Below are 26860 nucleotides of genomic sequence, written 5' to 3'. Positions count from 1 at the left end.
ACTCTGAGGCGAGAAGTTACTGGATTGGCTCCTATTCAACGTCAGTGGAGTTCGAGGGGCCTGGGAAAGTCATATATGCGTACGGAGTGCGGTGAGAAGGCTAAGACCAGCTGGCCCGCCTCCCACGCATACAACATCATAGATGTCTGGTTCCGCGGCTGACGATGCTGCGCTCGCGTTCGCATAAGTCCGGCGAGCATAGATCTGGAACCTGCGAGTGCAACTATGGCAGACGAATCGATTCCTTGCTAGAAGAGATCGGGGAGCTGACATTGTGTCCAAGCCGTCAGAAGGAGGATTTCTGGCTGTTGGATATGATCATGATCACATAGAACACTCATTCAAAATGACGGGCAAGCTCGAAAAAAAGTCGCCACACATCAGCCACACATAGGTAGGCAGAGTCCCAGTCGTTTGGGGAGCTTATGACCGATTAGTAATGTGGCTGGACCAGACCCCTCGGTCTGTGCTTGACAGACCCATCGCCCCCTGCAATCTTGAAGAGGTCACCCCTGCTGCCTGCAAGTCGCCCCCCACACAAGGTAGGTGTTTTTTTCCGCATGACCTGTTGCCACAGCACCCATAGGCAGTTGGTGCTCCTGTTCGTTGCGTCAGTGGGCTTTCATTTGACTTCATCAACATCTGTCCACTGGTCGTATCCATTGCATAACTTGCGTCTTACACCCCCATCGCTCTGACCTGGTGCCCACCTGTCAAGGCCGCAGAAACCAAGGCCGAATATTCTGTGCGACACCACTTTTCTGTGTCGTGCCACTCATTACTTCCTTACAGCCAACAGCAAGGTTTCACGGTGCAGAGCTACAAAGGTTGCTTTGAGCTTCCTTTGACATCACTGCTGCAAAGTGTCTCAGCCGCACGGATATCACCACAGGGCAGCCTTTTTCAAGTGCGACTTCTCATTTACTTCTGCTTGATTTACTTCTCTTTCCTATATCGTCAGAATTCAATACATGCGACATGGACGACTACGAGTATCTCCAGCCGGGGTTCGACCCCAAGTCGTTGACCGTGCCCCGGTTGCGATCGATTCTGGTTGCGCACGAGGTCCAGTACCCCGCCACAGCGAAGAAGCCGCAACTCATTCAGCTTTTCGAGGATGAGGTCGTTCCCCAGGCAAAGAAGATTCTGGCGAAACAGGCTAGGGCCAAGAGATCAAGCAAGGGTATCGTCGATGCTGGAAGCTCCCAAGACACCGACTCTTTCGACGACTACGACCTCGCCCCTCCTCCGCCCAGAGCGACGAGATCAAGATCGCCGCGCAAGGCTTCTGCCAGAGTCAAGAGCGAGGACTACGAGCAGGAGGCGCCACCGTCCGTGAGCCCGACTAAGAGGAAGGTGCGCGCTGTCAGCAGACAACTGCCTGAGCCTGAGCCTGAGCCTCAGCCCCACGTCGCGCAATACACCGAGACATACACCGAGCCAGAGCCTCCCAAGTCCGTCCGCAAGCGCGCTGCCACTCCCAAGATGCCCAAGATCAAGCAAGAGGAGTCGGAGGAGGATTTCTTCAACAGAAGAGAGTCGGCATACTTTTCATCGGAGAATCCGTTCCAAAGTGGCAGCCCGGCGACGCAGCTCGTAGTCAGCCCAGCCGGGCGAAGGAAAACCACTGGCACAGAAGTAGCGAGGAGCAGGCACGATGATGGCGTTCGACGTCGGACGGATGGCCATTCTGCCGAAGATCGACCAAGGTCATCGAGAAAGTCCCATGCGTTCGAAGTCCCTGTCAGCGAACTGTTGCGCGACGAACCCCCAATATCCAGTCTTACGAGGTCGAGGCTGGGGAGGAGTTCACCCCTGATGCGCAGTTCGAGATGGAGCAGGAGATGGCCGCGAGCGGCCAAAGGGCTCCTGCGCCGCGTCCTACTGAACCTCCTCGCCAAAGAAGGAGTCTTTCCAAACCCCTCTGGGCTCTCGCTGTTTCGCTCCTCGGAGCCTACGGCGCGTGGTACAGACAAGAGAAGATTGCTGTCGGTTACTGCGGACTCGGTCGGCCTGCGACGCAAATCATCCCCGCTGATGTCCCAGTACCCGACTGGGCCGTGCAGCTCGCCGAACCGCAGTGTGAGCCTTGCCCGCAGCATGCCTACTGCTACGAGGATTTCTCCGTCCGTTGCGAACCTGACTTCATCCTGAAGCCGCACCCGCTGTCTCTAAGCGGTCTAGTGCCCCTCCCACCCACCTGCGAGCCGGACGGGGAGAAGGTCAGGAGAGTGAAGGCTGTAGCCGACAAGGCTGTTGAGGAGCTGCGCGAGCGACGTGCGCAGTTTGAGTGCGGTGGCTCTACTATTGATGCTGGCCAGGCGCCAGAGACCCCGTCCATCGACGAAGCGGAGTTGAAGGCGGCAATTAGCGCGAAGCGAAGCAAAAAAATGAACAAGCAAGAGTTTGACGACCTTTGGGCTGCCGCCATTGGAGATGTCAAGGGCCGAGAGGAAGTGGAAGTGGTATCGTAAGTCATCAATCACCCTTCTTGTGTTTTTCTTTTATGTTCTTTGAATGTCCCCCACATCAATAACGTCAATACCCATTCTGACCAGTGTACTAACCAGATCGGTTGTGCCCGAAGTAGAAAGGCCAATTCCACCTCAATTTCAGACGCCTACCTCTCGTCCTCCTCTCTCGCTCGCCTTCCGATCGGCTGCGCCCTCAAGCGTTCAGTCAAGCTCGGCCTGGCAAGACATCGACTCTCAATTGGATCTGTGATCTTTTTGATCTCGGCCTACTTTTACGTTCGACGCAAGTACCGGTCACACAAGGCAACGGTGGCGCAAGTTCCTGCGCTTGTCGACCTTGTGCTGTCGAGACTTGCAACGCAAAAGGAGCTTGGCGAGGAGGATCTTGACGACCCTTGGGTGTTTCTGCCCAACTTACGTGACGATGTGCTGCGATCGGTACACTCACTCAGCGAGCGAGACCGCATCTGGACCCGAGTTAAGGCTGTCGTTGAGCAGAACAGTAATGTTCGCACCAGTCAAAGAGAAGGGCGCAGCGGTGAGGTTGGCCGCGCCTGGGAATGGATTGGACCTATTGCTGGAGACAGTGCCAGACGGCGCAAGAGTGGACGTCATTCCTTTGTAGCGGACGTTAAGAGTGAAGATACCCCTGGAGCGTCAGTGAACAAGACTGGCGCGCATTCGAAGTGGGAAGAGTCGCGACCTGTTTATTAAGGTGCGTGATGGGTAATGTTTGCACGTCCAAGGGGGTTCGTTCGGTTCTTACGATCACATCTCATTATCGAATGTACATCTTTTCTTTGTAAACGTATTTGATGCTTCCGCGGGGTGGTTTGGAGGCTCTTCCTTTCTCAATACCTTTGCTCATGAGTTTTGGGATGGCCTGATGGCGATTTCGAAGGGGGCGTTTAGGCTTGCTGTATGAGGCGAGAACATAGTTTCCTTGGCTGTCTGGAGCAACCAGAAGATTGACACAAATTTTCAAGTCGCATCGTTCATATTTATGCATTTGGGTATTTCATGAAATTGTCATTGATACAATAGAGGCTCAAAGACGTCATGGTCAATGTGGACGCACAAATTGGGCCGGGTAGCTGTCGTTCCTCGAGGGTCGTTGCTATGCTCGGACGGAGAATGTCGGAACGATCGGATTTGCGAGCGGAGGTGGGTGCAGCCATAACAACGGAGAAGGGTAACCGGGCTGGTCTTGGCATTCAACATGCCAAATGTCGAACGTACTAGGTAGATAGACATAAACAGACATGAGACGCTCAATGAAACCGTAGTTAAAAACGCAATCAATGTTGAAGATCGTGAATCGATTGCCGGGTTAATTGGTCCCCTATTCAAACACTTTCGCGGCATGTATAGCAGCGGTTCAGGTCTTCTTCTCTCAAGTTCTTGAATTTGGCTAATGCACAGGGTGTTTATTGACACTCAAGGGGAACAGAATCCCCTTGGACAAAGGAAAAAATCTTCTCGCTTTCAGACTCAGGGTGAGTGGGAATCTATTGGGCCTTGGAGGAGACGATCTCTGTTGTGGACGAGGTGTCAGTCGGATTTACTGCAGTGTACTCCGATGACGGAGTTGAAGATCGGAAGGGCAGTACGTACTCTCAACATCAGCGACGCTCTGCTGGAGGATCTGCTGGAGGACCTTGGGGTTCTCGAGCTCCTTCGTGACCTTGGCGATGATGTTCTCGGCGAGCTCCTTCTGCTGGCGAGCCTTGACCTGACCCTCGTAGCGGACCCAGGAGTCAAGAACGGCCTTAGCCTCGGCGGCCAAGGCAGTCTTCTGCTGGTGCTCGTAGGCCTGAGCCTCAAGCTGGGCGGTTTCCTGTCGGCAAACTCCGTTAGCTGCTTCCGTTGATGATGATACTCCGGCCACTCATGCCATCCCGCCGATCCGTCTGTCCGAGGTCTATCGGAAATTCCTCTCCTCCCATGACCGTCGATTGCACCATAGTTCGTACCTTGGAAACAGCGAAGAGGGACTTGGTGATGTCGACGACACCGGACATCTGCTGGACGTCCTCAATGCGGCCCTTGACGGCCTGGGTGTGGTCGGCGCGAGCCGAGTTGAGGATGCCCTTGATCTTGTCGGCCTGTCCCTGGGCCCACTCGCTGTACATCGGGCCTCCGTACTTGATCAGGCCGCCCCAGACGGCGAGCAGGCAGAAGGCGACAACAGTCTCCTCGTTGACGACGTAGTACTCGTTGCTGATGGCGTAGACGCTGAGGGCGGCGGACGAGGAAAGGATGGCGGTCTTGGAGAACAGGGAGTTGCCGGGCAGGGCGTCGACGATGGACTGGGCCTTCTTCTTGGGGTCCTCGGCGGGAACGTTGGACGCGTTGCGGGCGCCGGCGATCGAGGCCGAGATGGCGGGCAGAGTGCGTCGGGCCAGGGTTGGCCGGAGGAGGTTCGCGCCTGTTCGAGGGAGAAGAGGGGACTGTGTGTTAGCCACCATGTTCCGAAGTTTTTCGTCGTCATCGTCGTCGTTCGGGTGTGCCAATTGACACGTCAAGGGTTCGGGGAAGATGTCTGTACGTACCGACGGCGCTTCTAGCCAAGCGGGACGCCATTGTGAGATGATCTGGGGTGCGGTATTAAGGACTTGAGGTCGGAGCTTGCGAGGTGAGGTTTGACAAAACCTTCGAGTGAGCGAGTAGGTAATTGGCGCTAACTCGGTTACGTTATGAGGGTCACGTGATGAGGCGGATGTCCTCGGCGTGGCTGTCTCTTGGCTGCGGCGAATTGAATTTGGCTGAGCTCGGGCGTCTTCAGTGGGGCCAGGATGTAGTCCAGTACCTGTACCTCAAAAAATTCCCATCGCTGGGACCCGCTGTAAATTTGAGATCGGTCTCACGATTGATATCAACACCAGGAACTTTTTCAGAAAATCTCGCCCAAAATGCCCGCCAAAGTTTCAGGCGACGGCCTGAAGAGAAAGAGAGTGCCGACGAAGGAAAATTCAAAGAAGCGCGCCAAGTCGGAATCCGAATCGGAAGCGGAGAGCAGCAGCGATGAGAGCAACGACCCTCAGGCTGAGATCTTGTTGCTCGAGAATGAGATTCTCGAGTCTAAGAAGCATTACAACAACATATCAAAACTGATACAGATCACAAGCACTCACGAGGATGAGCCCGAGGCGGCGACCCTGGCCTGTGTTGCCCTGTGCAGAGTTTTTGTGAGACTGCTCTCTGCGGGAGCTCTCGTCCCCAGGAAGGGACTACCTGAGAAGGAGGCTGTTGTTGTGCAGTGGCTCAAGGAGCGGTATTTCGAGTACAAGGGTGTGCTCGTCTCTCTTCTTGCCGAAGAGGATCTGGCGCCGACAGTGTTGACGTTGGCCATGCGGTGTATCAAGGCCGAGGCCCAGTACCTCTACGAGAAGGAAGACTACATTTTCCCTCACAACTTCCTCGAGCAGATCATCGCGGGTCTGTTGGGCTCAGATAGCGATGATGCGCGCGTCGAGTTTGTAGAGAAGTATTTGACCGAGTACGATGATATTCGCTTTTTCACGCTAAAGGCCATCAAGTAAGTGGGAGGAAACATGTCCCAGGCTCAAGGAACTGACAGCTTGCAGGTCTCTGGCTGAGACGCCTGGGTCTTTGCCCGAGGACGAGCTTTTCGACGATGCTTTCGAGCTGCTCTCAAACATTGGTGGCGTGCCTACGGAACTCGGCAACTTCTACGCCGAAAAGCCTAAGAAGAAGTCGCATAACGTCAACTCCCTTCACCAGCACAAGAAGCAAGGCCAAGACGCCTGGCTCGCGGTTCTCAAGCTTGCAGCAACAAGAGAGCAGCGAAAGCAAGTGCTGGACGTCATGTCCAACGAGATCGCGCCCTGGTTCATCCGACCGGAGTTGCTGGCCGACTTCCTCACGGACTCCTATGACGCCGGCGGTTCGATCTCACTGCTTGCGCTATCAGGTGTTTTCTACCTCATCAAGGAGCGCAACCTCGATTACCCATCGTTCTACACGAAGCTTTACTCCCTTCTGGACAGCGAGATACTGCACTCGAAGCACCGCTCAAGGTTCTTCCGGCTGATGGATACATTCCTATCGTCGACTCATTTGCCGGCGGTGCTGGTGGCGAGTTTTATCAAGAGATTGGCACGTTTGAGCTTGAACGCCCCTCCAAGTGCCATCGTCTTCGTGGTGCCTTGGATGTACAATATCCTCAAGAGGCACCCGCTCTGCACGTTCATGATCCACAGGGAGACGAGGGACCCGGAGGTCAAGGCCCTCATGGAGAAGCAGGGCCTCGACGACCCGTTTGTGGCCGATGAGACGGACCCGATGGAGACACATGCCATCGACAGCTGTCTGTGGGAGATTGTGCAGCTGCAGTCACACTACCACCCCAACGTGGCGACGATTGCCAAGATCATGTCGGAGCAGTTCACTAAGCAGTCTTACAACATTGAGGACTTCCTCGACCACTCATACGGCAGTGTAAGTGGCCTCCAGAAACGACGAATAGGAGCATTAGTTGACTGACCATTTTCCAGTTGCTCGAGGCTGAGATGAGCAAGCAGGTCAAGAAGCCGCCCGTCATCGAGTTCCAGATTCCTAAGAAGGTGTTCCTCCCGAACGAACCGGAGTCTGGGTTCCAAGACAACCTGGTGACGAAGCTGTGGAACTTCCAGTAAATTCGTAATGAGGGCGCAAGCAAGGGATGGCAGTGAGCATAGCTGTCGTCAAAACGGTCGACTACCGACGTTTCTTTGTACACAAATTGGTATTTTGATATCCGGGCGCGGCATGGAGGCAGGCATAGATGGTTATTCAAAAGTTTAGGTATACTTACTGTCAATGCGAGGTGCTCAGTTGAGCTGAAGAAAAACCGACGTACGAGGAGGTTCAAGGTGTGGGTTCATGGTGTGGGTTCACGGAGAACATTTGGTGAATACTGGCATGGCTCCTGTGAACCTCAATGTTGGAACGAGATTCTGCTGGATGGCTTTAGCGACGTGGTCGAGTCTTACTCAAGCTTTTTTAGCGCAGGAAAGGCACTGGTATAGCACTTACTGGCTGCCTTCACATTCGAGTCGAACAGCTGCCGCAGGCTTGGTTACCTTGTTATCGAGGTACTACACCCGCTCATCATGAGCAGTTGCGCCATGCACCACATGGGACACATGATAGAAGGGAGACGCCATATCCTGTGGGTAAGGGTTTATGACTTGAGTTTGTGGAATGACAGGTGGTGCAGTCGATCAGCACTTTTAAAGATGTGCAACTTGCCGTGTTTCTGTGGTGTAGCATGAACTTCAAGTCGCCTCACTTCGACGATTGTGGTGTGCCGGTAGCCGAGTTTGCCCTTGACTGGCCTCACCTACTTAACTATACCGATCAGATAGTTTGCCATGACCCATCATAGACCTAGCTCCCGCTGTAGCCGCTGTTTCTGCATGTCCATGTGTCAGGCACACCAGCAAGGGCCAATTTCGGACGACTTTGGGCTCGGACACCCTGTGATGCTGTTTCTTGACGCAGCCACCGTGGTTACCTCCACGCTAAAGGGCGGGCGAGGTACAGGCTGGTCAAGTACCGTACTTGATATAGTCCAATCGACGGGTAGAAAGATACCCGGCGCCCAGACAGCCGTTCCAAAAAAGACTTCCCTCGGTGGGAGGTCGTGTGCCCACCTGCCGGAAGCGATCGGCCTTGAGAGCGGTGAGCAAGCAGTGTGAGGAGTGTCCGCCTGGGCCAAGCTCTAGGACCTGCGACGGCGTGAAGACTTGTGGAGTGATTGGGTGGCCACTGCCTTGCGTAATGTACAAGGAAGAGTGCGGGCAGTCAAGAACACCTGGAGAACAGCACTGAGCGACACTGAAGAGATGCCCCGTTTGGAGACAGCCGACACTGGTATTACTCCACTGTGGGGGTGTTCCAGTGCACCGTGGCTCACTGGCTCCAGGTTGTTGTTGGCCCCTACGCTCAGAGTGTTTTTAGAGGAGCTTCGATGCCTGTAGGATTAGAGGAGCTGCTCTCGGACCTCTCGACCAATGGACGAGATGGAAGCACCAGGGCGGGGTCTCAGCAAGGTGTACCTACAGTATGTACGTAGTTTATATGCTGTACGTGCTGGGACGGCCGGGGGGTCCCTCAAAGCAGCTTAGCTTTGGATAGACTTGCTGGGTTGTTCCACCTTCCGCTGACATCACCGAGAGTAATTAACGGATGCATCGTCTTTATCTTTCGCTCTACAATTCCAATCCGATCGGCAGACTTTTCCATCTCGCGGTGTCAGACCCAGCGCGTAATGATTGCGCTGCATCACCTTCTTTGCTGGTCTTACAGTCAATGGCTGCATATCCTGAGCCTGCGAATCTCCTCTATCTCGGCCCCTCAGCACTTTCGTCCATTGCATAGCCTCTGATTCAGTACCGTCGCTATTTATTTCGCGTCGAGCTTCCATCCTTCCGGTCCACTCAAAACACACAAAACACACACAGCTGATATCCACCCCCCAGTTCGCCCGCAGTTGTTCTTCACAGGGAATCAGGCCCGTCGCCACCAAACCCCCAGGAGACGACCCTCCTCAACCAACTAGTACTCGACGCCGACCCACGGCACCGCCGATATTTCATAATCTACACAAGCTTGCATCGACGACTGGTGTGACACATTGTCGCCATCATGTCTGACAACCCGTTCCAGCCCTTGGCTGCCCATTTGCAGACGTCGACGCCCCGGAGACCACCCCTAAACCCGGGCTCGAGCTCGACAGCAGGAGCACCACCACCACCACCGGCAACGCCCTCGAATAATCCCAACGGGGATGATCCAAACGGACAGCACCAACAGCCACGCCGGCGCAAGAATCACCGTGGTGGAGCCAAGAAGAAGCGCAACCGCCGCAAGTCCTTCGCCGTCTTGCCCGAAGAGTCGCACGACGAAGCTGCTGCCCCAGCACCCGAGCGCGAGGGCTTTTACCGTCAACGCACCAATTTGAGCAATACGAGCATTGAAAGCGAGGCGCTTCTAGATCATCGGTGAGTTCGCGTGTTTTGGCGCATACTTATGGTCCGGAAATGTGCTCACTATGGAAAGCAGAGAACAACAGCCACTTCGACCTCGAAGACCCTCCATAATGAATGCCTCTGCCGCGACGACGACGCCTCAGACGGGCAGCAGACTGCGCAACACCTACGTGGGGGACAGCGCAGAGGACGATGACGGATCATGGGACGAGGGTGCGCCTTTGCTGTCCAGGTCCATTCAGCGCTCTTCAACTGCGCCAATGTATCCCGGTTACGGCTCGAACGACCCTCGCCAGAGAGTGAGCCGACGCGGGTCCAGCAGATCCTCCAGAACGAAGCTAGCCACCCCTTTCCAGAACGACAGCTACAATGTCAACTATCCCCCGTCGATGCCTGGGTCACCGACCTTCCGACCCTCGGATCCGTTGAACCTGAGCTTCGGGGATGTTATGATCCACGACGACGAGATCAATATCCATGCTTCGCCGCGCAGCAGTCACAGGAGCAGCGTGGGCTCCCATTCCGACCGCGATGGCCGTAATGATTTATCACCTGATATGGCACGGAGGAACACCATCGCCTTGACCGCTCAGGAGGACGTTTGTTTCCCGAGTGGCATCTCCGAAATCGGTGACGAGGAGGGGCATCCGCAGGACCCAGCAACCAAACAACGCCCCAGGCGTCGTCGTCGCCGTTGGCCGGACCTCGCTATTCTTGAAGAATGGAGCCGCTTCGAAAAGGAAGGACGCAGCGATGAGAGACGCGTCAAGCGCATTACTGAGCCTCAGCTCATCAACGGTCGTCTGCGGCCCATTACCCGAGAGTGGTATCGTGCCGAGGAGGATGCGCCCTACAGGTTCACCTACTTCAACGAGGAGTTTCAGAGCACTATTCACAGTCAAACGATATCGGAGCTCGTGCAACCTGGTGGTAACTTCCAGGAGTTGTTCATCCCGGAGCCGCGTATCCTCTCCGACGATGAGAGCGAGGACAGTGAGGAGGAGGGCGGATTGGCGCCGCTTTCCACGCATCATTCGCACACCGGGTTGAATGGAGAATCTCGAGCTCCAACACGGCAGCCGTCTCTGGCAAACACCCAAAACGATAATGAGAGGCGAGACGGTGTCAAATCCCCAGACAAGACATCAGGAGGCAGCTCTCGCGCAGGATCTGTCCACCGTACACCCACTGGTATCAGATCACCGGTTGTAGGCAACCAGACAACACAGACGCCGGAGTTGCTCGTCAACACACCAAGGTACGGTGAAAGACCAGTGTGGTGGCTCGATGTGCTCTCACCCACCGAAGCAGAAATGAAGGTGCTATCCAAAGCTTTCGGTATTCACCCGCTTACCGCTGAGGATATCATGGTCCAAGAGGCGCGAGAGAAGGTGGAATTGTTCCGCCACTACTACTTCGTCAACTACCGATCTTTCGATCAGGACCAAAACAGCGAAGACTACCTGGAACCCGTCAACATGTATGTCATCGTCTTCCGCGAGGGCGTCATCAGCTTCCACTTCTCCATGACACCACATCCCGCCAACGTGCGACGTCGTATCCGTCAGCTCAAGGACTACCTGATTGTAAACTCCGACTGGATCTCGTACGCCATTATTGACGACATCACGGACGTATTTGTGCCGCTGATTCAAAACATCGAGGACGAAGTCGACGACATAGACGACGAAATCTTGAGGCTCCACTCCACGACTGGCAACACCAAGAATGATGCACTTGATGAGAAGGCAAGCAACGCAGGAACATCAGTAGGATCCGAGGGTGATATGCTTCGAAGGGTGGGCGACTGCCGCAAGCGTGTCATGAGTCTCTACCGTCTGCTTGGCAACAAGGCAGATGTCATCAAGGGCTTCGCGAAACGTTGTAATGAGCGCTGGGAGGTTGCCCCGAGGTCAGATATTGGACTGTACCTGGGCGACATTCAGGATCATATTGTGACCATGACGTCCAACCTCAGTCACTACGAAAAGTAAGTTACACAGCTTCTCGCTCAGCGCAATCTTCCATGTCGGACCTAACTTTTGCCCTTTAGGATCCTAGCCCGGTCTCACGGCAATTACCTGGCGCAGATCAACATCCGTATGAACGAGCGACAAGAGCAAACGGCGGACGTGCTCGGCAAGCTGACCGTTCTGGGTACCATCGTGTTGCCTATGAACATCATCACTGGCCTGTGGGGTATGAACGTGTGGGTACCTGGCCAGGAGTATGAGGGCGACTTGAAATGGTTCTGGGCGATCACGGCAGGCCTATTGGCATTTGGTATGGGATGCTACCTGATTGCGAAGCGGGTTTATAATATTGTATAACGGCGAGCAGGACGTCCGCATCTTTTCAGTGGTGTTGTAGGCGTTTGGTTGGGAACAAAAGCAAACGCGACGTCGTTGGTTGAGTCTGGCGTGGATTGGTTCGTGCATTCACGGATGGTAAACGGGACATGTGTTTGTACGAGTCGGTGGTGGATAATGTCAAATACTCTCTGGCTTGAATAACCTTGGCGATATCTGCATCTGCGCCGGCACAACTGTAATCTTGATACGCTCCCGTTATTTCCATTTCTTTCTTGATTGCGTATGGTTGAAGTAACCCTCTATCCCACAACGACGCTGCTTACCCCTTTCCTCCTGGTGGCGTCACGTAGTCGTAGGCAGCCAAGGCGCAGGCAAGCTGCTTCCGACACTGCCTCAGACCATACCCCTGAAGCCATAGAGAGAGAGAGAGAGAGAGAGAGAGAGAGAGAGAGAAGCACAGTCATGCTCCAACATCCATTCTCCTTTCCCCAGCCCCCAAAGCTGCTTTACGAAGTGCAGGCGACGATGTGGCTGCTTCTCGCAGCCCCCACCCGCTGTGACTGTACTCTTCAAGGATTGGCAATGCAACCAACTGTCTTGGTGGGGGTTCTCTCCTTTTATTCTTGTTTCTATTTTCAGTCATGCGGTAAAGTGAAAAAGTCATGTGTACATAAGGGTGTGCAGCAGGGCAAGCAGGCCAATCACTGTACTTCTCGACAATCTCCAGGCACCAACGAGTCGGAGGATGGTGAGCACAACTGTGCTCTTCCCCTTTCCCTTTTCTTGCACAGCTGTGAAAAGAATTGCGAGAGCCGGGATAAGAAGACATTTAGGCAGCGGGCACCCAGTATGCGTCTGCTATTGCTGTATATTTTATTCTTTGTTCATCATAGTACAGCTTCTGGAAATCCCAGCTTGACACCAAGTAAAGGGGAGCCCCAAACAGTCGTTACTGCCTCGTGTTCACGAGAATGCTCACAACTTGCGGCTGATTCAGTTTATCTGGGTACATCTTTGCTCACTCCGCGACGTCCTCGTGGCAATCAGAAGTCCATAACTTACCTCAACAGGCCTCATAACAACTAGACACCATTCCAAGTGACTTTCAGACCTACCTCGAAGATCAAATGGAGATTATGATAAGCCAATTGGAAGGCGGCCCACGTCTATCGCGAGAAATGTCTCGCTCCAGCAACTTGGGAAGAAGTCATGCGTGCAACCGAGAAGTCTCATGCTACGAACCAAAGGAGCCATCACAAGGAAAGCCTCGGGCAAATCTAAAAAGTCACATCCTATGTGCACGTCAGGAGAACTGTCAACTCGTAGCACACCAGGAGCACCACCGGGTCAAAACTGAATCTTGGAATGCTGTGGGTATACGGACAACTCAGTATGAGATGCTTGATGCTGGCTCTGGTGCAGACACCTCGCTCATATCGCGGAGTCCTTACATACAATGTGGCTCTTCGGAATCTTCAGTCTAAGGCCACGGACCAGAAATGGCTACTCCTAGGGGCCAGCTCTTGCTGGGAATCCGACTCACGCCGCCTTCTGCCCAAAACGTTCGCAAACGGTTTACCCCAGGTTCCTAAGGTCGACCAAACCGTCCGCTGCGTGTCGTCTGGCTATTGGGAAAGTAAAACAAGCCGGTTTTGAATATATTCCCCTAGGGCCTTTAGTTATGTGTCAAGCTTCGCCAGCCTGGTACCATGATGGGAATGCTTCTCAGCCAGGGAGACCGAGAATCCTTACTATGGGAGTTCCCAGTAACCACTGGCTTCTGCCACTCAGACAGGCCACTGAGGTGAAGCGAGTGGAAGCAGAAACAGATATGTGCCTGAATGAGCATCGAGGGCTTTTGACTAACTTTCTAAAAACTTACAGAAGCCTCCTCGATCAGCTTCACGGCTTCATTGCTGCTAGTGATCCGTCTGTGCACTGGTTGCATTGTCGAGAGCGGAGCCCACGCGCAAAGGGAGGCCCAGATATTACCAAGACGCACCATGAGCACCAGCAAGGGGGATACGGCAAAATAGTTCCCCTCCCAGACGAAGACCTGGGCGACTCTCGACCGATATATGTCTCCGAATGTACGCATGACGCGCCAACAACAATTCAACCAATCCAGCGTGTGGCAAACGTGGTTTCATTGTCACCTTGGATGTCTGTCCCTAGGCCTCAAAAGGATCTCGTCTCAGCCCCATCAATGGAGAACCCCATATCCAGAATCCAATGTTCCGACTCAATGCTTCTCATGGAGTCAAAATCCACATTACACGCTGTTACCTGGGGAGATCCAGTCTTAGATGACAACCATCCCTGCGCAACGCGTATCATAACCATCTTTGGGAGGATCATAAGAAACTCACTGGTTTACAGAACCTGCCAGCCAAGCCACAGTTCAGGAAGCAGAGAAGCGTCAGGCAATAACCAGAGAGATGATGCCTCGCCACAAAGCCGTAGGAGAGGCACCTGAAACGACGATCTATCGGACCAAGAACAAAATTTTGATGGTTCAGAAGATGCCAATGGGAACAAGCGAAGAAAACCAGGTACAATCAGTGAAAAGAACGACAGGGGGCTCAGCTTGGCTTGCCCCTTTTACAGAGAAAACGGACGCAAACACCATAAGTGTCTTCAGCTTCATCTAAGCCGGATCAGAGACGTCAAGCAACATCTAAAAAGGAAACACATGCACCCACACTTCTGCCCAAGCTATGGAAGGACTTTCAAAGCTATAGAAGATCAAAGAGAGCACACAAGGCTCCGGACATACGACACTATAAGCTTCCAGCCCCCTGATGGGCAGCAGAAGAAGCTTTCGGAAAAAAGTGGACCGTAAGCTTAAAGAGAGGGATCAGTGGTTTGCCGTCTGGGACATTGTTTTCCCCGGAAAGCCACGCCCAGAATCGCCCTATGTCTATGATTTATTCCGCGAGGTGGCGACAGATTTCTTAAGGTTCTGGCAAGGAATAGATCGACAGATCTACCTGAACCATTTGAGAAGTGGTCCGGCTTTGCTTCCACGCTCAGGATCTGACGAGGCAAGGAGCCTTGCTCAACTAGATTCCTCCATGAACGACATCATCAACCAGTTCATCGAGACCTCGGTGCCTGTTTTTGGAGAACAAGAAATACCGGACAGCTTTTGGGACGGCATTCCAGGTAATCCGTTCCCTAGAAGGCCAAGACCCATGGTCAGGAAGACTCACGCCTCCTTTAGAAACAACACCGTCAGGTGGAACAGTTCCATTCCCACCCCTGATACCTGGGGAGCAGGAACCCTTACAGAGTCATGATTCTTTAGTTGCGCCTCAGACAGGTATGGTCCCCTTGATTCGCGAGATTGGTGTCGACGCCAACTCTTTCAATGTCAATGAACAAAACTTTATGGATGCCCTTGACGGGAACGTCAATTGGACTTATCTCGATAACGATACCAGTTGGGATGATACGTCGTTTTCTGAACAGATGTTTCGAGGGTTTTCAAGCTAGAGGATGACTTGGCCGATATCGATCTAGGCAACCTTATACTACGGCAGAGATCCTGTGGCAGGCCACATTAGTACATACCAGAAAGACGATAGATTGTTTAGTGCTGGTCAACAGCACAGAGTAGCAGTGAACTGAAAGAGTGAACTAATCACGGCCAACAGCGATTCTCAAATCATGCGTCCAAGGCACGAGACAGGCCGACATGAGCAAGCAGCAAAGCACAGGCGTCCCGCCCTTGGAAAGGGACCGGACCAGTTCGGAGAAACCAGGAGACCACAACGTGTGGCCAAGACTTGCTCGTGTCTGGCGGGCACTATTCTCTGCGTCATAGTCCACGGATAGCAAACGAATCTTAACTCCTGCGAATCCTGTTCGGGGTTCACGTCCCGCTGTAGACGCCCGTGATCTGTGCCGGTGCATCTGCCGCCCACACCATCTGGATGGGGTGCTGGAGGGGTATGTAACAGGGCGAAGATATGGTATGCCCGGACCGTGTGCTCGTTGTCTTTCTCTTGCCGCCGCCCTCTTCTCTTCTCCGAGTACATGGGCGTGAATACCCAAGCGACAATAGGGGCTTGCAGGGCCTTGTAGGAAAACCGCGCCATTTTCTCCATCCGAATTTCGCCCAAGATCCACCAGCATCTACAGGGGATACTGAGCGCATTCAGAGAGCCATCGCCAGACTCTTGGCCAAAAGTGGTTGGTGGCGGGGTTTCTGCACTTTATATACTGAAGCAGCTCCGAGAATGAACAAGCCAAGGGGGGCTGGCTGGGTTAGGGAAGAGCCGATCTTGAATCGAGTACGCATGAAAAGCAGATGTCGACAATGCACTCGAGCTACTCGCATGTATGGCGTAGTCGTCATGGGCTTGATATACCTGAGCGGGAAACATGCACTAGGGGCTTGGGTGCTCTTTGATTGTACATTATGATATACACCATCTACGCTTCACAATATCCATACCCATTACTTCGTTAACTCCAAAGTTGGTTGCATCATCCCTTCAACAACAACACCCTCACTCAACGTCCTCCATAGCCCATACGCTCACGCCCGTCCGCTCGACGTTACCCTTGAGCTTGTTCAGCACAGCTTGGCGCTTGGCCCGCTTCGCCATCAGATCCGACTTCTCATCCCTGCTGAAGCCACTCAGCTTCTTACGGGGCGGCGTGCCGCGGCCGCCGTACGACGCTACGGATGACACGAGCGAGTTACGCATGGTAGCTGGCGAGGCCATGGCCGTCCGTTCAGGCGAGAACATGATGGAGCGGCTGTTTCTCTGAGGCGTGACCATCGGAGAACCCTCGCGGCTGTTGACGGACGAGAACCGAAGCTTGCGCATCTGGTTCTCCAGGACGTCAATGTCGCCGGAGCGCTTCTCCACCATGCTCGTCATCTTGCTGATGGTGCGCATGACGGCCTCGACAGTAGGCATGTTGGAGTTGCCCCTGCCAGACGCACTGCTTGCGGCGGCGATTCTCGTCTTCAGAATCGTCAGCGCCTCCTCGGCCTCGGCGAGCAGCTTCGTGAAATTGGTGTATTCGCGACGCAGCTCATTCTGCTGGCTAGCTTGCTCGGCACTCAGAGGCAGTGTGCGGCTGAGGTCGGCCTGTTCGGGGTCCGTCTTCACCATGATAATCTTCCTCAAATCGTCTTGCTTCGAGCGGAGGCGAGACATCTCGCGGGCAAGCTCATTGCAAGCCTCAAGCTTCTCTTCGACATCGTGAACCCGTCCTTCCTCAAGATCTTGGGCCAACGATCTGTTAATGACTTCTCCAAGTTCGTCGATCTCGGAGAGGACCCAGCTCTCGGGATCCTCGAGGTCTTCCTTGCGTCGGCCACCCGCCTTGAAGCCGATGTCGTGCCCCATGAGGAAGCTGGCCAGAGAGCGGGCGTTCAGACCAAGGGTGTCGATCATCGAGTTGATGTCGCGGTACACAGCTTCGACCTGGGCTGGAATAGTCTCCTTGGCCGACGGCACGACGTTGGAGTGTGCAATGAAGTCGTCCAGCTTGAGCGAGGGCTCGATTTTGGACGCAAGTATCTTTTGAATCTCGTCGTCCTCCTCGTCCTCTAGCGTCTTGGTCTCTTCAGCCTGGCGTCTCTGACGCGCAAGTCTCTGCTGCGAGATGAAGTGATCTTCAGCGGGCTTATTGCTGACGATAGACGAGCCCATCTGCGACGGCTGCTTCTTCTGGGCCGCAAGAATCTGGGAGGCCATGCCCGGGGCACTAACCGAACGAGCTGACTCCTGGCGCAGCATGCGCCCTGGTATAGCGCCCCCTCTTACGGGACTGGGAGACCGAGGGCTAGTTTGGGAGGGCCGAGGAAACACGGGGGCATTGCGGCTGAGATCACCAAACAATGATGCTCGTGGCCTCTCCTCCTCCGTGCGCGGGATTGAGTAGGTACTGCTACTGACTCCACCGAAAGAGCTCTGCGGGGTCATGCCAGCCGTAGGAGTCATCGCCGTCATGGATGGGCTAAGGTCCTTGGAGACCATGACGCCGCTGCCTTCAGAACCATCATTCTCATCATCATCCTCGTCCTCTTCAAGATCGCTATCGTGTTCACTCTCAGGGATGGTCGGTATGGTAGGCAGAACATTCTCCTTAGGCTTGGCCAAGAAATCCGGGGGCAGTGGGGCGTCGTCAACTGCAGGCGTGGTGCTCTGCGGCGTGGACGACCAGGTTGCCGAGGACAAGGACTGCTTGGGCATCTTCAAGAAGTCGGGAGCAGTGGCCGGCGCTGTGGACTTGGGCCTTTCTGGCTCCGGCTCAGCAGAGGATTTGGCGTCGTCCGCCGGCAATGGCAGCGCCTCAGAAGGCGTGGTGGACTCCGCAGCTTTTCCGGGCTTGGGCGTAAGGAAGTCAGGTGGAAGTGGCGCCTCATCGACTGGAGTGGTGCTTCCCTGAGGCTTGGAAGGCTTGAGGAAATCAGGCGGCAGCGGTGCGGTAGTGGCCTCTTCTGTTGTTGTGGCCTTTGGCCTCGACAGGAAATCGGGAGGCAGAGGCGCGTTGTCCACCTTGGGCGAAGCTTTACTTCCACCATCTGAAGGAGCGTTACCGGTGCCTGACGAAGAAGATGATTCTCCTAGAGGGTACTCGTTCTTGCTCGTTGATTCGGGGGGCAGAGGCGCGTCGCCCAAAGGCTTGTGTTCGGACTCGACTTTGATGTCCGGTGTCTTCTCGGCAGGCTTCGCGGAGCCGAACAGCCCTCCCGTTGTCGGTTGCGATGGGAAGCCGAACAAACCACTCTTGGGGGCCGAAGTTGTAGTCGTCGTTGACGGGAACCCGAATTTGGAGGGCGCTGGCGTTGTCGTCGGGGTGGTGGACTGACCGAGACTGAAGATCGACTTCGCTTTAGGTGTCTCTTCTGTCGTGTCCATTCCCTGATCCCTGGGAGGGGTCTTCTTCTCAGCATCTCCAAGGGCAGAACCGAAGTTACTGCCGAATAGGGAGGATCCGCTAGCACCAGGGGTAGAGGGTTTCTCGTCATCGTCCTTCGCAGAGGGGTCGGCCTTGAAGGTAGTACCCAGCTTGAACGGCTGGCTAAATGGATTGCTAGTCGCAGGACCGCTCGAACTCGGCGGTGGGAATACCGTCTCTTTTGATATTGTGGAAGGCAGAGCACCTGAGCCAAAGGGACTTGACGAGGGTTTGCCTGAGAATACGCTTCCGCCCTCGTTGGGCTTATTACCAAGCGAAGCAAAGCCGCCAGATGTGGCAAAGCTGGCGAACCCTCCAGAGGCAGGGGCAGCCTTAGGGGTTGAGTTGAATGCACCGCCAAAGGGGCTCTTGTTTGCAGCATTGCCAAGACCACCAAAGCTGGATTGACCGAACGCCGGTGATGCAGCCGCAGTCGAGCCAGATGCACCCCCTGACGCCCATGGTGATGACTTCTGTCCTAGCGTCGACGACTGACCAAAGCCAATCGATGAAGGCTGGCCAAACGCAGGGCCTGAAGAAGCGGCGGAGGGGCTTCCAAACGCGCCACCGCTGCCGAATGTTGACTTAGGGGCAGAAGGTTGGCCAAACGCAGAGCCGGATGTCGTCGAGGCACCACCAAAGGCACCGCTACCGAAGGCGGAACCGGAAGAGGCCGCAGGCGTGGTGGAGCTTTGGGTGCTCGCACTGCCCCAAGGTGAGGTCTTCGCGCCGAGTGTCGAAGAGCCACCGAATGTGGGGATCTTGGACCCACTGGTGCTGAAGGGTGACGGCTTCTGGGTCGAGCCCAAGGAAGACGCTGAGCCAAAAGCGGGCGTGCTCGAAGGGGCGCCGAAAGCTGAGTTGCTCGGGGTTGGGGCGGCCGTCGATGCCGGTGTTGACGCAGCCGCCGTCGGTGGCGCAGAGGTGTCGAGTGCAGCCATGCCGGGATAGGTGGTGCCTTGCCTGATGGAGTCCTCGTATACAATCCACCATGAGCTTAACACGCCTTCGTTGTTCAGCACCCACAAGCCCGGCAGCGGGCCAGGAGAATCCTCAATCTCCTCATCTGCAGGGAGTGGCTTGTAAACCTTATCCTTGCTCGAGAGATCAAGGGCGACACCAATAGGAATGGTGTTGTCGAAGTTCTCGTTCATGGGAAGAGAAGCGCGTTTTGAATCATCGGCCAATTCTGTTGTGGTAAAGACTCCGGAAGTGTCTACTGGGTGGTCAGCTGTCAGAGGCGATTTGGCCCTGCTGAGGAGGCCGATGTCTGGCGAGGCGGTAGATGCCACAATCAGGAGGTCCTGTAGGTTGGGAGGGAAGTCCTTCAGCCTCAGTATGGAGTGGTGAGGGGTCTTTTCGGCGCCAAAGGGGTCGACGGGGTCGGAAAGTTTCTGGAACGTGAAATCTGACGGTAGCTTCCTTGTGATTATGTGATAAACTGAAGTTGGAGGTGCTTCGGAAGTTGAGGTGTGAATAGCGAGAAAGAGGTGGTTCTCCAACCAACTCAGAGAAGAGACTGCCGCCAATTAGTTCCTCACAACAGCACGTACTAGACTGCAAAGACCTACCGTGAGCGTTGGCCACGTTCGGTGGTCGTGGGATCTCGCCCTTCACTTCGCCCTCGGGTGTCATCTGGAAAATGGTGCCGTCCGCCAAGCCCGCCACCAGCTGCTTTCCTTTCGTACTCCAGCCAATGCAGCTCACTTGCGCCTTGAGCGAGTTGCTGATTTGCCTTTCCTTCAAGTTGGCGATGTGCAGGTTGCCGTTGTCCGTTACAATGGCGCACAATTCCGCCTTCTCGATCGTGGGGTTCGGGATAAGAGCTCTTAGCGTCTCGCCGTTCGTCGCAAGCTCGAACGCAGCTTTCGTGCCGCCCTGGAGCAGGCTCTGTACCTCGTAAACGGCGAGCCCGCCCCCGCTCTCGGCGGAGAGGATCAGGTAGTTCTCGTCGGCGCTGAAGGCGAGCTGCGACACCCTCATAGGCATGGGCAGCTTGCCCTGGGGCTCGAACGCGCGGACGTCGGAGTCGCCCTGCTTCTCGGCCTCGAAGCCCTTGCGCACAGATTCGGTCGAGGCGATCGTGATGCCATCGGGGCCTGCGGCGGCGACGAGGCCGCGACGGGCGGCGATACTAATTAGCGAGGCCGTGTCGGCGGGCGGCGGGGACCAGGCGGATGTGAGCCGGAGCTTTGCGTCGCCGGCGATCGACTTGAAACCAAGCGCCTGGATAGATTTACATGGTGAGCCTCGAACTTTCAATAAACAGCGGCATCGACGGTGTCGGTGACCAGATCTCACCTCGGTCTGGATCACCTCCAGCTCGGGGCCTTGATTCAGTCCTCCGCCTCCAGCAGTGCTCCCGGGCATGGCGTTTCCTTGATTTCCGAAGCTGAAGGCCATGGCTGTTGCGACGTGACCGGCTTCTGGAGGGGGACTTGTAGGTCAGGGCGGCCCTTCGCATTCGCTGGAGGGGTCGCGTTGTTGATAAGGACTTTTCCCTCGGAATTTTCTTTCTTTTTTTCTTTTAGTTAGCCTCGTTGCGGTTGGCCAGGGTGTGCGGTGGTTGCTGGAGTCGCGAGGTTGGGCTGCTGTTGCTGCTGTCGCAACAAGCAAATGGAAGGAAAAAAAAGTGAGAAAGCTTGCAGAGTCCAACAGAGCTTCCCAAGTGCCGTGAACTGAAAGAAAAGAAGTATTAGGTCGTCTCACACGTGAAAACGCGTATGCAATTGGTAACAAGGCAGAGGCGTCACTCGAGATATGCCTTGAAAGATTGGTGCACCTTCTGCTCTTGCCTGGGCTCGTCTGGCAATTGTCTACCTAAAAATTCCAGGTTCGTAGCTCCCGCTCTTGGTCCGTTCCCCTAGTCGCCTGGCAATCCCCAAAAATTCCCAGTCACGTGCATCGAGCTCTGGCTAGCTCCAGATCCGGGGCCATGCTTGACCAATCAAGATCCGCCAGGCAGCTCCGTTGGATATGTCAGGGTGCCTTGCATGAGCTCCTGCCTCCCCAAACAGCGGCAACAACCATCGAAGGCAGCTTTTAGCCTCGTCATCAGCTCTGCCTCTCACACGTCCGCCTTCAACCTCGCCCGATCCCCACATCTAGACGACCTTCCCTTCGAACCCAACATCAACACCGACGACTGACGAACACGAAACCCTTGACGAAATTGACGATATAGACATACAGATCACAGCGTCCGGGGTGCCCAGACAAGTCAGCAACGATGCCTGGCTTCGACTTCTCGAACTATAACCGCAATGCGGCCCTCCACGCCCGAGGTGTCCCGCTCCCTAAAGCGACCAGCACAGGTACCACCATCGTGGGATGCATATTCGACGGCGGTGTAGTGGTCAGTACTATCCAGGTTTCCTTGCTCTTCTCGTCAAACCAAGGGGTCCCCGAGGGGTCCCCGAGGGGTTCCTCACCCATTCCGCATCGCCCCTCAGGGCCCTCCTCTCACCTACGGCGCTTCCCAAACTGCAGTAACTAATGGTATCAACTTGGCAGATCGCCGCCGATACAAGAGCAACCTCGGGCCCCATCGTCGCCGACAAGAACTGCGAAAAGCTGCACTACATCGCACCCCAGATTTGGTGTGCGGGCGCCGGCACTGCCGCCGACACTGAGTTCACCACGGCAATCATCTCCTCCAACCTCGAGCTCCACGCCCTCTCCACGGGCCGCAAGCCCCGCGTCGTCACCTGCATGACCATGCTCAAGCAGCACCTCTTCCAGTACCAGGGCCACATTGGCGCCTACCTCGTCGTCGCCGGCGTCGATCCCACGGGCACGCACCTCTTCACCGTCCACGCTCACGGTTCCACCGACAAGCTTCCCTACGTCACCATGGGCTCCGGCTCCCTGGCCGCCATGTCCGTTTTCGAGACCCAGTGGAAGCCCTCGCTGACCCAGGACGAGGCCGTCAAGCTCGCCAGCGAGGCCATCCAGGCCGGTATCTTCAACGACCTCGGCTCCGGAAGCAACGTCGACGTCGCCATCATCACAAAGGACAAGACCACCCTCAAGCGCGGCTTCGTCAAGCCCAACGAGCGCAGCGCCAAGCTCAAGAGCTACGCCTTCCCCAAGGGCACCACAGCGGTGCTCAATGAGAAGATTATCAAGAAGAATGAGATTGGCCGCTATGTGAGCGTAACGGAGGTGCCGGCCGGTGAGGAGATGGAGGTTGATACCTAAGCAGATGGTTTTTCTTTTTTTCTTCTTCATGAGACGAGGAGATCCAACGAGTTGCTAATGAAGTACTCCCGGAACGGGAAGATTCTGTAACAATACAATGATGGCAATAGATGGGATTGATGCAAGCTGTTCCCTCCACCTAATGACTTGAGACGCAAGGCATCAGTGGTGATGCCAAGTCTCGCTGGACGCATAGTGACCACAAACACACAGCCTCCCCTGTTTGATCAATTGTTCTCAGCGATACAAATGGCATGTGGGTATTGGTGGAAGGGCACATTTGCCAAGCGTGTATTGTAAATTGTTTCTCATTGACACTGCTGCCGCAACTAAGCTGCAGAACTCTCCATTGAATTTTATTTGGCAAGACAAAGGGGAAACCCGAAGGAGCGATAGCGTTGCTTCCTTCCCAAGAAGGAAAAAGTGGTATATACATAGGAACCAAGGATATGTTCAATCAAGGCTGAAAGGGATCCATCACTATTTGACCCCTGTGACGCAAAACCATAGGCCCCTCAACCCCTTGCATAGGTAATGGGACAGCCGGGGCGCATCCTCCCTCTGTGGCCACCGTTTTCATGGCCCTTGTTGAATGCAGAAAATGGCACAATTCCCAGCCATCGAATTTAAATGCCCAGTAAACAAAACAAAAAGGCTGCACTCCGCAGAGCCAGCCTCCCAGAACTCCGAAGATGCGGGGTATGAAGGCGATGTGTTGATGCAGTGGTCATGATCCGTGAAATGCCGCTAGACGCTCCGTGCAGAAAGAACTTCAATAAGACTCATCGCTAACCAGTCTTGATGCCGAACATGGTGCGTGTCCTAGACTTGCTGCGAGGTTTCTTGGTGGACGTGTCTTCGTCGTTGTATTTCGACTTGTGAATCCTATGAGGCGCGCGTCAATATTGCGTTCCCCTTGATAGACTAAGAGCAATACATACCAGCTGTTGCCGACCATGTTCATCCCTTTGGCTTCGGCTTGTCTGTAGAAGCCAGCGGCCTTCTTAAGGTTCTTCTTACACCCAACTCCTTGAGCATAACAAAAGCCGGCCTCGGCCAGCGCATCAACATCACCCCAAGCTGTTCCTTTGGTCAGCTTCGCAACTCAGTGGGACAAGGGGGTTGCAACTTACATCCGGCAATCTCAAAGCATCGCAGGGCAAGAGCCTTATCCTGCTCAATTCCCCAGCCATTCATGTGGCTCACGCCAAGCTCATAGATGCTCAAAGCGAACTGCGCCTTACGGGTTCTTCTCTCCATGGCATCAACAAACTTGCCTTCCTTGACATGGTCCTCATCATCGGCAATTTCAAGGCTGGCGCATTCGGCGGCCTTTCTCAGCCACTCGACACCCTCTCGCTGGTTGGGCCGCATGCCCCAGCCGTGTCTGCACGCCAACGCATACAGAAGCATGCCCGTCGGGTTGCCTCCCTTCGCGGCATGACGAAGGTGATAAGTCGACTCCTTGACTGAGCCGTTCTCATGACACTCGATGCCCTTAGCTAAATGCTCCTCTGGGGTCATCTCAGATGTGGTCGGGGCGCCTGAGGCTAGGGAGCGCGGGGCCTTGACCGTGCTGTTGGAGTCGTTGGTACTCGTGGACATGGCAGTCTGTCCTCGGGCAGCAGCTTCGTGAATTGGAGAGGTAAGCGCACGGCCTCTCGGGTCCTCTGATGAGGCCTGGCTCTCAGTAGACGGACGACTCGGGTTCGGGGATGGCTGTAGCGCCGGGCCGCCACGATCCATACTTTGGTTTCCAAAATCGAACGATGGCTTGGCCAAGCTGAGGTCATCAGGTTCCGCCGAGCTGGACGGCCGGGTCGGGGGCGATGGAGGCGCTCCACGCTGGATGGCCTGAACGTTGCTCGGGAGCGACATGGGCTGCTCGTATTGGATCGATGCTTGAGGGTGAGGATCCAGAGGAACTGATCTTTGGACAATCTTGCCACGAGGAAGGGAGTACTTGGAGTAGATGTATGAGGGGGCGGCCTTGCCATCGTCCGGCAAGTAGTCGGGGAAGCCCTCGCTGTTCATACTAACGGGGGTGTTGGCCGAGTCATCGTTTGCAAACATGAAGGACGGCTGGCTGTCTGATGATGCCTGGCGCGTTGGGGTCTCCAGCCCAGGAGTGCCGGCGCGACTCATGGGTCTCGAAAAATTGAAGGACGGTCGCGGCAGAGGCAACGAGGCATCGGAGCATACAGACGGTGAGCGTTGAAAAGGGCCTGGGTTGAGATTGGGAGAGGTCGTCGACACGGCATATGCACTACAACTTGACAGCTTGCGTGGAGGCAGGGACTGGATGGAGTTGCTCATGTCGTCGGTCGAGTTGTCGAGAGGCGAGGACATGGAGGTCGTTGATCGGGCACCAAAGTTGGGCCGTGGAGGTACCAATCCCGGCCCATCAAACGAATGTCCTTTCGACGGCTTGCCGGGCGATCCAGTCAATGAATTCTCGCGTGATCGTGCCGGCGAAGGCAGAGGTAATGAGAGGTCCTTTCTCGGGGGTGAAGTCTGCAAATGCGAGTCGTTAGGTGGGTGCTCCAGGGGCGCCGGGGACTGTTCCCTCCTGGCGCCAAAGAACGTCTCGTTTTGATCCTCCGCCATTGCGTCCAACGCTCGTCCACGCATCGTCTCGGGCAGCGGTTGCGGTGGCAGAGGGATGCCTTCGTCAGGCGTGGGCGGAATTCGGCTCATTCGAGGATGTACCGACACGGGTCGGTCCTTCTCAGACGGAAAGGCGTCCTCCACTTCGGTTCTGAATCCTAGCCCGGGGTTCTGAAGCTCAGGAAGAGCAGCGTCCTCGGCTCCTGAGTCGTACATGGAGCGGAAGTAGTCTGATCGGCCTTGGACGACCAACGGGCTCTCTGTGGTCAAAGGCGGCAGTCGACTCATGCGCCTCCCTTCGCCATTGGCGGCAGCTTGAAGCTGCCGCGCGAGAAGGCGACTCTGTAGGGCGAAGGCATCAAGAGGTGACAGTTCAGGGGGCGCCTCGCCAGCGACGTGGAGTCTCGGGGATCGCAAAGGTCTCGATACGTTGGACATGCTTGAAGGCGCCCGAAGGTCGATGAAATTGGGGCGTTGCGGCGACATGGTCGATCGGGGGTTTCGAGCGCGTCTCGCTTTACGTTCCCATGCAACGCGATGCAGATGTCGTTCGAGTCCTGTGTTGGGATGGAGAAGTCGACACCTTATCGAATGGGCGACTGGGCGGGCCCAAGAAGTGGTTGGTGGTTGGAATGCTGGCGGTGCAAGCCAAGTCTTGGCCGGAGGATCGGTTATGGCGTCAGTCTAGACTGGAGGATGCTGCATACAGACAGGTCTCTGGCCGGGTGGTGGTGTGGCTGCCGAGAATGCTACCAACCGCGCATATAAGCAGTGAGTGTTCCGAGACCAAGAGTCGGGAGGTGAAGAAGACGACGATTGCAGGCGGAAGTTCGACGTGGATCAGGTGAACGAGTGTCGTCGTCGACTTTCTGGGCGGCGCTGTTGGGGATGGAGGTACAGAAGGTTGAGTGTCGGCTAGGTAGGCTTTCTTTAGAAACAGAACGCTAGCGAAGGGCGGGCGTGTCCGTTTTAGTCCTGGGGGGTTTGGTGGGCAACAAAGAAGGCGCAGCAGCCGGAAAGAAGTCGAAGGACGAAAGGAGTGTTGGAAGAGGAGGAGGCGAGACGAGGGTATCAAAAGACAACAGACAACCTGAGGGAACCTGAGGTCGGATCGAGCTAGGTAGCGGGACGGTTTGTTCTCGAACGCCTGGGCTAGTGGGATTCGTACCGATTTGTCGCAAAGAGCAGACAGGTAGGGGACAGGGACACGGGCAGTCGAGAAGGGGGAAAACGGAAGAAAGGGTAGAAGGAGCGGATGGGACAACAATGAAGCGAAACGAAGCGAGAGGCGGGAAAGCAAGAAGCGATCTCCGTTTCCCCCAGAATCGGATACGAGGGAAAAGGTGAT

At 55.2% G+C, this 26860-nt stretch overlaps 9 protein-coding genes across 9 annotated transcripts; 5 read left to right on the top strand and 4 right to left on the bottom strand.

Moving 5' to 3' along the window:
- Positions 1 to 978: 978 nt before the first annotated feature.
- ColSpa_08252 (inner nuclear membrane protein SRC1) lies at positions 979 to 3188 on the top strand (the record flags this gene model as incomplete). Its single annotated transcript, XM_049274464.1, has 3 exons — positions 979 to 1743; positions 1782 to 2470; positions 2591 to 3188. 3 exons carry the CDS (start codon positions 979 to 981, stop codon positions 3186 to 3188), a joined length of 2052 nt encoding a protein of 683 aa, XP_049130421.1.
- Positions 3189 to 3982: 794 nt separating this feature from the next.
- Positions 3983 to 5057, bottom strand: ColSpa_08251 (ATP synthase subunit 4, mitochondrial; the record flags this gene model as incomplete). Its single annotated transcript, XM_049274463.1, has 4 exons — positions 3983 to 4008; positions 4089 to 4311; positions 4448 to 4902; positions 5027 to 5057. The coding sequence occupies 4 exons, from the start codon at positions 5055 to 5057 to the stop codon at positions 3983 to 3985; spliced, it is 735 nt and encodes a 244-aa protein (XP_049130420.1).
- Positions 5058 to 5386: 329 nt separating this feature from the next.
- ColSpa_08250 (uncharacterized protein) lies at positions 5387 to 7132 on the top strand (the record flags this gene model as incomplete). The annotated part of the gene is made up of 3 exons (XM_049274462.1): positions 5387 to 6012; positions 6062 to 6935; positions 6992 to 7132. The coding sequence occupies 3 exons, from the start codon at positions 5387 to 5389 to the stop codon at positions 7130 to 7132; spliced, it is 1641 nt and encodes a 546-aa protein (XP_049130419.1).
- Positions 7133 to 9125: 1993 nt separating this feature from the next.
- ColSpa_08249 (uncharacterized protein) lies at positions 9126 to 9485 on the top strand (the record flags this gene model as incomplete). The annotated part of the gene is made up of 1 exon (XM_049274461.1): positions 9126 to 9485. One exon carries the CDS (start codon positions 9126 to 9128, stop codon positions 9483 to 9485), a length of 360 nt encoding a protein of 119 aa, XP_049130418.1.
- A 94-nt stretch (positions 9486 to 9579) lies between these two features.
- Positions 9580 to 11799, top strand: ColSpa_08248 (putative metal ion transporter; the record flags this gene model as incomplete). Its single annotated transcript, XM_049274460.1, has 3 exons — positions 9580 to 10432; positions 10745 to 11459; positions 11523 to 11799. The coding sequence occupies 3 exons, from the start codon at positions 9580 to 9582 to the stop codon at positions 11797 to 11799; spliced, it is 1845 nt and encodes a 614-aa protein (XP_049130417.1).
- A 3856-nt stretch (positions 11800 to 15655) lies between these two features.
- Positions 15656 to 15881, bottom strand: ColSpa_08247 (uncharacterized protein; the record flags this gene model as incomplete). Its single annotated transcript, XM_049274459.1, has 2 exons — positions 15656 to 15724; positions 15768 to 15881. The coding sequence occupies 2 exons, from the start codon at positions 15879 to 15881 to the stop codon at positions 15656 to 15658; spliced, it is 183 nt and encodes a 60-aa protein (XP_049130416.1).
- Positions 15882 to 16295: 414 nt separating this feature from the next.
- ColSpa_08246 (nucleoporin NUP159) lies at positions 16296 to 21108 on the bottom strand (the record flags this gene model as incomplete). The annotated part of the gene is made up of 3 exons (XM_049274458.1): positions 16296 to 20146; positions 20277 to 20931; positions 21007 to 21108. 3 exons carry the CDS (start codon positions 21106 to 21108, stop codon positions 16296 to 16298), a joined length of 4608 nt encoding a protein of 1535 aa, XP_049130415.1.
- Positions 21109 to 21934: 826 nt separating this feature from the next.
- ColSpa_08245 (putative proteasome subunit beta type-4) lies at positions 21935 to 22905 on the top strand (the record flags this gene model as incomplete). The annotated part of the gene is made up of 2 exons (XM_049274457.1): positions 21935 to 22060; positions 22219 to 22905. The coding sequence occupies 2 exons, from the start codon at positions 21935 to 21937 to the stop codon at positions 22903 to 22905; spliced, it is 813 nt and encodes a 270-aa protein (XP_049130414.1).
- Positions 22906 to 23693: 788 nt separating this feature from the next.
- Positions 23694 to 25998, bottom strand: ColSpa_08244 (protein DSF2; the record flags this gene model as incomplete). Its single annotated transcript, XM_049274456.1, has 3 exons — positions 23694 to 23790; positions 23847 to 23985; positions 24039 to 25998. 3 exons carry the CDS (start codon positions 25996 to 25998, stop codon positions 23694 to 23696), a joined length of 2196 nt encoding a protein of 731 aa, XP_049130413.1.
- Between the last annotated feature and the right edge of the window lie 862 nt (positions 25999 to 26860).

Source organism: Colletotrichum spaethianum (assembly GCF_022836535.1).
Source record: "Colletotrichum spaethianum MAFF 239500 DNA, contig22, whole genome shotgun sequence".
Classification (NCBI taxonomy): domain Eukaryota; kingdom Fungi; phylum Ascomycota; class Sordariomycetes; order Glomerellales; family Glomerellaceae; genus Colletotrichum; species Colletotrichum spaethianum.
The sequence above is the reverse complement of the archived record's forward strand: the minus strand, read 5'-3'. Positions and strand labels throughout refer to the sequence as shown.